Genomic DNA, 12,110 nt, shown 5'->3' on the forward strand with positions numbered 1-12,110 from the left:
GAAGCTCCAATCTGATTATGGCCAAAAGCAGCCGGTGAGATTATTGACTTGAATGTAATCTGCCCAGAGGACCTTGGACGAAAGGTTCTCTAGAATCATAGGGCTAAGGAGTTGGAAGGGACCTGCGGGTCATCTAATCATCATCATCATCATCACCATCATCATCATCATCATCCTTTTTATTTGACCGTCAGTCAGAAAAAGATACAGTTATCCATACAAAGTTAAAACATCTGAAAGGGTTTTTAAACACAGCCAACACTTTAAAAGGGCTAAACAGATAGCCCCAAATCAATACAGTCAATTTTAGTCTTATGATGCTTGAAAGCTAAAAAAAGAAATTTAGCCACCAAGGAGGCTGTATTTCTGGTAGCATCATCCAATCCAACCCCCCCCCCCCTTGAAATGCAGGAATCACATATCATAGAATCATAGAACTGTAGAGTTGGAAGGGACCCAAGGGTCATCTAGTCCAACCCCCTGCAATGCAGCAATCTCAGCTAAAGCAACCCTGACAGGTGGCCATCATATTAATAAATCCCCATAGCCGTCTGCTACAGGCCTACCCACTTGCCAGGGAGCTCTGAATACCAATTGCTGGGAATAAAGCCTGGAGGAGTGATCTCACACTCAGGTCCTTCTGGCAGGCTTCCCATGGAACACCTGGTTGGTCCCTATGAGAGCAGGCTGCAGACTAGATGGGACCCCTTTGGCCTAATCCTTCTTCAGAACCCTCCTTATATTCCCCTGAGTTAGTTGCTTTGCCATTGGTGGGGCTTACGTCTGAGCAATGGATTGCACTGCGTGTGTCTAAATAGCCGCCCAAGTCAGGAGGACATTCCTGAGTGGTGAAGCTCAAATTTGAAATGGCATGTCTTCCTTTGGGACGGTCATGGTCACAGGAGAACTCGTGTTCCTGGTCTTAGATGTAACGTCAAAGATGGATGAAATTCAGAGACTTCTGAACTGGCAGACGGTGGCCAAGGTCCAGTAGTTCCAATATTATACTGTGTTCCTCATCTCTTCATTGGGTTGCTGATCAAAACATTTTATTTTATTTTTGCATATGATGACATTGCTGATTAGGCATCAATATTGGACTTTCTATTGCTAGGCAAAGCATTCCCTCCCCTCTTGCATATGCATCTGAAAAGGTCTGAAGGTCTGGAGCATATGCAGGTGATTGGCAGAGGCTTCCTGAAATGGGTCAGGTGGCTGAATAGATCCCTTCTGGTTTCTTGCTCATAGCTGATGAACAAAAATGATCCTTTAGTGTTATTGCACCTGCCAGAGCTACGGGGCTGGATTTCACACGTTGCAGAGGAAATGAAGATTTGGCTGCTTTTGAGGGGCATCCCATGAAATTCAAGTTATCCCTGTGGTGCACTCACAACCATGTTGCCTTTTCATAGATACCTCAAACTCAGTGGCGCTTGCCTCTCAGTCGCCATGGTTAGAACTGAATTGCAACTAGGGAGATAATACAGCACTAATTTCCATTCTGAGACATATTTGCTACATGCAGCTCTGTTTCCACTCTGCTGCAATTCGGCTTCTGACAAAACCTGCTTTTTTCCCATCTTGCTCTCTCGCCTGTGGCCTCATTTCCCATGATTAATTACGCCATCAGTTGTGTAACGGTTAGGCTGGTCCACCCCATTTATTTCAATGCAAAGGAAACACAATGCAAATTGCAGAGGGGGGAGGCACTAATCAATGGTGTGTCATTTGCAGAATGAAAACAACAATGAATACTGATGTGGGAGGGCATTCAGACCAAGAGGGAAACTGCTTACAAGTATAGAGAGGGCAGGGAGATAGTGAATGTGGGTCCTATGGGGTCCTACCTATGCAGTGTACTCCAAGAACTTTGCCATCCCCAAGATACCCCCCTCCACTGAAAAAACCCCAACCCTGGATGTATCTGTGATGTTTATAGCTTTTGCATAACTCATTGCTAACTCCAATGCCCTGTCCTTCTTACTTTCCCCGTGAACAGGATTGGCGAGAGTCTGTTTCGGTGGAATCATTCAATTTGTCTATTCGTTCCTGGAGTTTCCTGCCCCTCCTTTTCTTATTTTACAGCATAAAACAAATTTAGGGCCGTGAAAACGCTGAACAAATAAAGCAGAATAAATGTCAGCACAGCTGGAACTTTAAATTACTTTCTTTCTTTTTTTGCAGCTCCTGGGCCAACCAAACTTTATTTTGCATTTCAGAGCCTAAATGGGAAGGGATGTAAACCTCCCAGTTAATTTTAAGTAGAGTGAATCAGAGTGAATCTCTGTCTGCAGTAAATGCAGTTGCTCCAGCACAGAAATTAAAGCTTTTTATAGGTTAATTCGCACACTGAAGTGCATCCAAGATTTATTTTATGCTTTCCAGGCCCACATATCATCGGCAAAGCATTTCTCATCTGAAGAAGGGATTATGAATGCCTTGCAGCAATCCCTGATTCTAAATGACCAGCTAAGGCAGGGATAAATTATAGCAAGAGCATTTCCTAGTATAAACTAGAATTTAACATTACTGGAGTGCTGTTTTGTATAGATGAAAAGAGTGCCAGTCCTTGCCCAAAGGACCTTTGGAGATCTCACTGCAGTCTCGCAGTCTGACATAATCCTTTTCTGAACCACCATAAGATATGCATTAACCACAAAGAATCATAGAATCATAGAGAGTTGGAAGGAACCCCTAAGGGTCATCTAGTCCAACCACCGCATTGCAGGAATCACAGCTAAAGAATCTCTGACAGATAGCCACCCAACCTCTGCTTAAAAACCTCCAAGGAAGGAGAGTCTACCACTTTACCAGGTACTCCATCCCATGGCAAGAAATATTTGAAGATGGCTCTCATTGAACCCCACCTATCCACAATTCAAGCTATTGGGCCAGGTGGCATGAGGGGAGCCCATAAGGGAGAGGAAGATCACCCATTCCAGGTGATAGAGGAACATGATGCACAGACGCAGGACTGTCAGGACCCATGCTATGTCCCTGGAGCTGCAATATTGATTCCTTGCTCTTATCTCAGACACTGATTCGGAGTCAGAGGAGCAGAGACAGCAGTTGCCTCATGGTTTCAGTTGTCTCTATACTAATGCACAGAGTATGGGAAACAAGCAAGACGAATTTGAGCTTTTAATTCAGGATGGCAAATATGACCTGGTAGGCATTACTGAAACCTGATGGGATAAAACTCATGACTGGAATGTAAGAAACTGAGGGGTATAACCTGTTCAAAAGGAATAGACTAAACAGGAAGGGAGAAGGAATAGCATTGCATGTAATGGATGTGCACACTTATGAAGAAATCCATGACCTGGAACATGGAAGGCCGATTGAGAGTATATGGGTAAAAGCAGTAGGTGAGGGAAACAACTGTTGTCTTACTGTGGGGATCTGCTATAGATCTCCAAGTCAGTCTGAAGACTTGGACGATGCCTTCTTTTCTCCCCTTTTTTGCATTTAATCTTTATGGATTTTTTAGTATACATCACAATTATCATTCTCCATCAGAGATGTACATAAAAAGAAAAAAAATACTTAAATGTTGAAAAAATACTTAAATGTTGAAAATGAAATAAAATTACCGTATTTTTCCTAGTATAAAACTAGGTTTTTTCCCTAAAAATAATGTCAAAAATTAGGGGGCATGTTATACATGGGGGCATCTTATAGACGAAAAAATACGGTATATAGTAAAGTATTACCGTAAGACTTCCCTCCATGTGGGTCCTCTACAATTCTATATTAACTGCATATCGAATAACGTCTAGTTTATATTTATCCAATATATCCATAGGTTATGTCACCTTGCAGGAGTCATTCAAGGCCTGCCAAAGATTTCAGATATTTACAATTATCTTTTAGGTATTGTCTGTATTTGTCCCATTCTGTGTTAAATTTCTGGTCATCATGATGACCAAAACTTTCCCTGTTAGTCTTGCCATCTCAGCGTACTCAAATAGTTTTGCCTGCCATTCCATTTTTGTGAGTATATTGTCTCCTTTCCAACATTGGGCTAATAGCATTCTCGCAGCTGTGGTTGCATTCATAAATAGCGTCCTCAAATCTTTCGGTATATCTACGCCTATAATACCTAGGAGAAAGGCTTCGGGTTGTTTGACAAAGGTTAACTAAAATAATTTAGTTTGTTGTAAATCATATCCCAAAATTCCTTTTTCTTTTTGCATTTCCACCACATATGGTACATAGTAAAGAAATGTAAAGAAATAGAAGGAACTGTGGATGGTGCCTTCTTAAACCAGATTACCAAACATTCAGAAAGGAGAGATATAGTAGTAATAGGAGATTCAACTGGCCCTGTATCTGTTGGAAGCAACTCGGCTTGCACGATCCCCTATTGCTGTTGCTCCTGCTGCACTGATCATCTTTTTCAGGTGAATCTCATGTGATCTCATTGCAGGTTGTTTTTGAAGGAATCCGTGGCAAAGGCATCGAAGGCGACATCGCCATCGACGACATCTCAATTGTGGAAGGCGAATGCACAAAAGAGGACTATGTAAACAATCGTAAGTGCCAGTGTGGTGTAGTGGTTAAGAACGGTGGACTCGTAATCTGGTGAACCGGGTTCGCTTCCCCGCTCCTCCACATGCAGCTGCTGGGTGACCTTGGGCTAGTCACAATTCTCTGAAGTTTCTCAGCCCTACTCACCTCACAGAGTGTTTGTGGTGGGAGAGGAAGGGAAAGGGGAATGTTAGCTGCTTTGGGTAGTGATAAAGCAGGCTATCAAATCCAAACTCTTCGTCTTCTTCTTCTTCTCTTTGACCCACCCTCATCCTCGCAGCAGTGTCCCAGCCACAATCTGCTCCAAGGCCCCAGTGTAAACGTAATAATCTAAGTTCCTTCCTTCCTTCCTTCCTTCCTTCCTTCCTTCCTTCCTTCCTTCCTTCCTTCCTTCCTTCCTTTCTTTCAACTTATACACCGCCTGATACCCGGAAGTCTCAGGGTGGTTCACAACAAGATGACAACATATAAAATCAAACCAAAAGCATTAACCCAATAAACCCCCTTCCAAAAATAGCCACATTCTAAAAGGGTGTTAGATGTCAATCAGTTCACCCAAAGACCTGGTTAAAAAGGAACATTTTTGCCTGGTGCCTAAAGATGTATAATGAAGGCGCCAGGCGAACTTCCCTGTGGAGAGCATTCCACAGACAGGGAGCCACTGCAGAGAAGGCCCCATTTTCGTGTTGCCACCCTCTGGACCTCTTGAGGAGGTGGCACATGAAGGAGGGCCTCAGAAGATGATCTCAGGGTCCAGGTAGGTTCATATGGGAAGAGGCGGTCCTTGAAGTATTGTGGTCCTGAGCTGTTTAAGTTCAAACCCTTGAGCATAACCACAGGAGCCCCCTGTCTAGACTGCATCCATGGGAATGAACAGGAGGCTCTGGAAAATAAACGTGGCCAAAATTTGATGTGTTGCCCCCCCCCCCCCAAAAGCAAAATATATGAGCTATATTAAATGGGTAGAAACTGCAATTAATAAATGCTTTTATCTGGGATGGGAAGAAAAAGCGGACTTAGAGGAAAGCACAATAAATAAGCCATGATCAACAGGAGGGCTTGTTGCGTATTCTAAATATAATCCACTACTAAGGAACAGGTGAATTCAGTGGCGTAGCGGGGGAGGCATGGGGGCCGTAGCCCCGGGTGGACAATCTGGGGGGGGGTGCAAACTAGACGACGCCCCCCCCACGCAGAGACACCCCTTGCGCCCTGCCGGTAGTGGGGGCTGGAGAGCATGGAGGGTGAAGATCCCCCTCTGTGTGTCCTGCCCCCACCTGGCATGCCCAGCCGCAGCTCCTCTTTCCCAGGGTGAATCATGACCCAAGGACAGAGAAAGGCTGTGCCGCCCACTCTCCTGGACTGGGGAGTGCGAGGGCACCCCTGTGCCGGTGCTGCAGCGGGCTCCCTCCCTGTCGCGCCCCCTTTGGGGACTTGCCCCTTGAACCTGAACCAGGCTCTATTTAGATGTGCTCCACCACTGAGTAAATTGCAATGGGTTACGCCAGGGGTCAGCAAACTTTTTTTGCAGGGGGTCGGTCCACTGTCCCTCAGACCTTGTGGGGGGCTGGACTATATTTTGGAGGGGGGAAATTCCCCCGCCGACTCTCCGCTCCCTTCCTCACAGCACCAAACAAGCCCAGGTGGCTGCTTACCTGTGCCTTATGAGCGGTAGGGGCTGGCGGCGGCCGAGGAGGAGGGGCAAAGAGCGGCACGAAAGACCTGGCTCTGGAGAGAGGCTGCTTAAAATGGCACTCAGCCAACTGTGGCTCAACAAATCCCAGCCCCCTTCCTCCTATAGGCAGGGCGGGGAGAAGCTAGGAGGAGGGAGGGAGGAGGCACCACCGCGGTGGGGGGCATAGCTGCCCAGTTTTCCCTTTTCTCACGAGGAAGCCTATTCAGCATAAGGGAATTTCCCTTTAAAAAAAGGGAGAACTTGGCAGCTACGGGGGGCGGGAATGGTACAGCCCTAACAATCAGAATCCCCATGCCGATCCACGCGGCGATTCCCTGACCATCCGCAGGCCGGATCCAGAAAGCAATTGAGCCAGATCCAGCCCCCGGGCCTTTGTTTGTTTGTTTGTTTGTTTGTTTGTTTGTTTGTTTCCTGCCCTTCCCCCTAAGGTCTCTGAGCAGGTTAAAGTGCTACAATTCAGCAGAGCATATTAGAACATTAAAATGCTACCGCAGATTGCTCCTATTTCTCTGGTTCGCTCTTCCATGCACATCCCCTCGTATTACGGCATGAAATGTGTAAGAGGCTTAATGTCTCCTGACTGCTTCCTTTGGAACAGAAGACTTGCAAATGGGGAAACAGCCCCTTAATCGCCATTTAAGTGGCTAACCGCTCTGTCCCTTTAGCCAAGGACGCTGCTCGTTTGTCATTAACCCCACGCGACATTCAGGCCAACACCGAATTGAAGCTATGGGTTGCTCATAAGGGTGAACTAGCCCAGAAAAGGGGGGGGGGAATACAGGTCTAGTTAATGGCATTACAGAACAAGATGCACAACTGGAAAAATAGAATTGTTGGAAGGCACCGTGAGGGTCATGTAGTCCAAGCCCCCGCAGGGCCGTCTTTAGCATATGCGGTGCCGGGATGTAAAAAAAAGTTGTTGAGCTTTTTTTAGGGGGCGGCTCAGAGTTGTTGCTTTTCGGTGAGGCACGCAACTCTCTCCCATGCCGCTGCAGGAGAAGAGCAACCCCACAGAGGTCTGGGAGGGAAGGCCCGTCAATGGCCCACCAATCCCAGGCGCTCAGGAGGGCAGAGCCAGCAGGCTGCCTCAGCGCCCGCAGCGGAATAGCCTGTGGTGCTCCGATGGGCTCTGCGCCACTCGGCAGCGGCTGTTGGCTGGCCTGGCTCCTTCTCTTAGAATTTTGATAAAGCGTAGCTCTAGCGGCTTTAGCCCAAACGTAGCAGAGTATCGCTGCACAACACAGAAACTTCCAGGGGTTTCAATGACTAGACGTCTGGACGCAGAATAACTATATACAGGATTTATTAAATAAAAGAAAAACAGAGTTTCTATATACAAAGCAAAGCAAAATAAATCCTTACTCTTTCTCTCTCACACAACCATCTGATACAGCACGTCTCCTTCTAACTCTCACCTACACCACCACACAGAACAAATGTGCTAGCATTCCTTAATAACAGGGTTCAGTGCTGACCTTCAACCAATGAGAGAGCAGTTGCTATGTCTCTGGCAGAACTTGGCTTTCTGCCCAGTCTTAATTGACTCCCAGAGTTATTAGTTTGAGAAGCAAGAGTCTGATTGTTTCCCAGAGAGCCAATTAAGAGAAACCTGAACATTTCAACCCCCAGACTCCAAATCTCAGCCCCGAACTCTTGGCCTAGCGCCCCGGAGATCCCGGCGCCTGGGTGCCCCCACCCCTAGCGCCTATGGGTAAGCCGGCCCTGAGCCCCTGTTAGCCACTGAACCTCCAGCTCATCCCATTGAAAGGGGAGGAGGATAATGAACTCATCGAGCAAATTCCTCACTGAAAGACTAGGAGTGATGGAAGGACAGTTTATTAGGAAAATGTGCTTTCTAGGAGGAATGCATCTGAAATCTGGTCAGATTTTTGTGAGGGCAAAAAACTGCATTGAACTGGACTTAAGAGTGGGAAACAGGAAAGGGAGAGGCCTGCCTAACTCCAATGCCTGCTAACTCTCTTTCCCCTTCTCTCTTCAGATATACCTTCGGGCACAGTCAGGACTCTGCCACATATACGGATTTTCCCCGTTTTCCTTCTCATGTCTGTCTTAAGTCATCAGAGGTGACCTTATTCCGGCAGAGGCTACAGCAGACGAGGTGGCATGAGGAAAAGAGAACATTTTTAAAAAGAAACAAAAACTACCAAAGATTCCTCCACTGACTGACTCAAAAACGATTTTTTAAAAAATAAAAAAGAAGAAGATGATGATGATGAAGAATAAGAAGAAGAATCAAACATTAAAAGTATATAAATATATATAAAAAAGGGAGCCTTGGGAGTTTATAAAAGACAAAAGAGATGGAGCGACAAAGGGGCTGCGGACGCCATAGTTTTCCACGTGGAAGTGAAGGAGAGAGACCTTCAGGTGCTTTTGTGGTTAATTAGAAACGAACAAACGAAACCAGAGAGAGAGAGAGAGAAAAAGACACCGACACACACACACATATAATACACACAGCATTCATTGGAAGAACTCTGTCAAAGAGCTATAGAATTCCTTGTTCAAAGCACAAAGTCATGGCTTGTTTTGTTTCAAATGAATAGCTCGCTTGTTGCCATGGAGGCCCTAATGACTTGCCAACGGAGAGATTTCGTGAAAGAGAGAGAGAGCGTGAAAGAAGGGGGGAAGGAGGAGAGAGCCCAGTCCCTACACCTCACTGCAAAACAGGGTAGAAGATGAGCCTGCATTTCTGTCGTCCCCCCCCTTCCACGGGAGGTTTCTCCCCGCATCGAGTCCCGTGCCACCGTTTCAGGCCCCCTATCCTCACCGCTGGCCGCTGCCCTCGGGAAGGAGGGCCCGGCGGCACCCAAGCTCTTCTTGAAGACATTCTCGTTTCAGTTCCCCATGGCAAGGCTAGATCAACGGTATGTGGCCTCCTCGCTTTGCATGCATTGATGTAACTCCGGGAACGTACGGACGTTCGGCGGCGGCGACAGGTTTGTCCAAAGTTGGCTTGCGGCCGCTCGGACGCCATGCCCAGATGCCATCTTCCCCGGCCCCCAGGCCCTTGCGCCCTCCTAGACCCCTTTCCCCCTGCTCCTCCTCCTCCTCCTCCTCCTCCCCAGCCCGGCCGGAGTCATCCGTTTGAACCAAGTGACGAAACCAAACTACCATCTTTTTTTCTAAAATGCCATGGAAACCAAGTGCCTTCAACAATAACAAGCCTGAGAAGAAGAAAAACGTGGGGTGGGTGGGGAAATGAAATCATGGAGGGAAGAAGCTTGCAAGTTCGGGGGGACGTTTGCAAAAAAAAAAAAAAAACTTCTCTTTTTTTTCCCTAAAGAGCAAAAAAATAAATGAATAAAAAGGCAATCGTAAACGCCGAAGAAGAATGGTAAAGAGCAAAAGCAGCGACCTGCTTCTGGAGATGGATTGACTTGGAAGCCCCTTGCGGGCAGAGACCTTCCCAACAGCCATGGCCTTTCGACGTAGCGTCCGTGAGAAATTGGTGCCCGTTTGATCCCGGGGGAAACAGGGGCAGCCCTTGCTTTCCAGGGTACCAAGTGAGGTTGGCTGGAGGAGTTGTAAAAGAAGGTGGTTCACACACACACAGACACACACACACAGACACACAAACAGAGTTTTTCTTACTCTAACCTCTGCGCAAAACCAGATTGGTCCTTACGTTTAGCGAGCTGGGGAAGCAGGGGGAGGTCAGCGGGGCGAGGGGAAGCAAACAGACTCTTTGTGGCAAAATGCAGGCCAGCCGACCTGGTTTCATGTCAAAAACACAGAGAAGAGAAGTCCTCTGCCCTTTCATCAGACTCTTGTGCAAAATTGTGAAATATTATTTTATTATTTTAGCAAAATTTTAAAAAAAAATACAGAAAAAAAAACCAACAACAGCAAATCACTTTTACAAAAAAAAAATAAAAGAAAAAAATAAAACCTGTACAAATTATTTTCAGTTACCTGGCTCCATCCCATACCTATATTCAGCCAATTTTTCCAATACAGTGTAAATTTCCCCTTCTATACAAGTTGGTAATGGAAAAGAAAAATTGAAGACCTTTTTCCTTAAATTATCTCAGCTTTTGACTTCATTAAAAAGAAAAAGAGTTTTGCCTAAGCAAGAGTTATTATAATTATTACGCATATTCTACATTCTTTCAGAACCCTGGGGATGGAAAGGGGAGGGGGGAACCGTGTATGCAAATAATTCGGATATAAAAAGGAGGAAAATAAAAGTTCAACATTTGAAAACAGTAATATTTCAAAAAAAAAGCACAAAGAGACACAGGTAAACAATGAGGAGGCTTGATTTTATATTTTAAAAAAAAAATCTGTAGAAAAACGTTTGTGCCGATGATTCAGTCATTCAACTGAAAGAGATAATTTTACAACTATGTTCAATAAAGCTTATTTCCAGGTAAGGTATTGGTAAGTGGTGATTATGTTTGTTGAACACTCCAGCCACCCAGAGGTCCCCAGCTTCAGGAATGATGATGATGATGATGAGAATAACATTGTGTGCCACAAAACTAGGTTGTTGTCTTGCTTGCTTGGTGGCTGCCTAGAAAGTGGAATATTAACAAAAATCAGAAGTGCACTATAATGATGTGGCTGGCTGTTGTTATAATAAAGTACCGGACTGTGTGCAGTGTACTCACAACACACAACACAACACAACACAGTTCTAAGAGAGCAGTACATGTGAAAAGGATCTAGGAGTCTTGGTAGAGCACAAACTTGACATGAGTCAGCAGTGTGATGCAGCAGCTAAAAAAGCCAATGCAATTCTGGGCTGCATCAATAGGAGTATAGCATCTATATCAAGGGAAGTAGTAGTACCACTGTATTCTGCTCTGGTCAGACCTCACCTGGAGTACTGTGTCCAGTTCTGGGCACCACAGTTCAAGAAGGATACTGATAAGCTGGAACGTGTCCAGAAGAGGGCAACCAAAATGGTCAAAGGCCTGGAAACGATGCCTTATGAGGAACGGCTTAGGGAGCTGGGTATGTTTAGCCTGGAGAAGAGAAGGTTAAGGGGTGATATGATAGCCATGTTCAAATATATAAAAGGATGCCAGATAGAGGAGGGAGAAAGGCTGTTTTCTGCTGCTCCAGAGAAGCGGACACGGAGCAATGGATTCAAACTACAAGAAAGAAGATTCCACCTAAACATTAGGAAGAACTTCCTGACAGTAAGAGCTGTTCGGCAGTGGAATTTGCTACCAAGGAGTGTGGTGGAGTCTCCTTCTTTGGAGGTCTTTAAGCAGAGGCTTGACAGGCATATGTCAAGAATGCTTTGATGGTGTTTCCTGCTTGTCAGGGGGTTGGACTGGATGGCCCTTGTGGTCTCTTCCAACTCTATGATTCTATGTTTCCATAATAAGAGAACTGATAGTAAGTCGCAGGGAACTAAATTCAGTTGTAAGTAAACCTTACCGAGAAACTACAACCAAAATTGGCGGAGGAGAGGCTGAGAGAAAGACAGCAAACGAAAAAGAATAGAATTGGAATGAAGGGGGTATATTGGGACAGGATTCAAAAGAAACACAAGCGGAGCAATTGCCAGCCAATTCCACCAAACGTTTTCTGAGACAGAACATCTCTCACCAAGTAAAGTCTAGCTCCTCCCCCAATTGCGGTGATTGGAGAACGTTGAGTGAGGTCATAGCATTCTAGGCTGATCTTGCATCCCTGATCAGGCAAAGTCTAGCTCCGCCCCAATTGCTGTGATTGGATAGTGTTGGGTAAGATCATTCTAGTCCTCCCCCAATTCGTCTCCTCCCCCTGGTCTTCTCCTTATGTGGTGTTGAGTTGGGTATATTTAGCCTGGAAAAGAGGAGACTGAGAAGAGATACGAGAGCCATCTTGAAATATCTCAAGGGCTGTCCCGTGGAAGAGGGAGGAAGCT

General features: G+C 45.8%; 1 protein-coding gene across 1 annotated transcript in view; it reads left to right on the plus strand.

Moving 5' to 3' along the window:
- Nucleotides 1–10,110, plus strand: part of MDGA2 (MAM domain containing glycosylphosphatidylinositol anchor 2) — a 353,191-nt gene extending 343,081 nt beyond the window's left edge. The window contains exons 16-17 of the mRNA XM_060269123.2: nucleotides 4,430–4,535; nucleotides 8,226–10,110. Of these exons, the coding sequence (XP_060125106.1) occupies nucleotides 4,430–4,535; nucleotides 8,226–8,314 (195 nt within the window). The 3' untranslated portion in view covers nucleotides 8,315–10,110. The remainder of the gene's footprint in view (nucleotides 1–4,429; nucleotides 4,536–8,225) is intronic.
- The last annotated feature ends 2,000 nt before the right edge of the window (nucleotides 10,111–12,110 follow it).

The sequence above is a fragment of the Zootoca vivipara genome, chromosome 1 (assembly GCF_965207765.1).
Source record: "Zootoca vivipara chromosome 1, rZooViv2.hap1.1, whole genome shotgun sequence".
In the NCBI taxonomy this organism is placed as follows: Eukaryota; Metazoa; Chordata; class Lepidosauria; order Squamata; family Lacertidae; genus Zootoca; species Zootoca vivipara.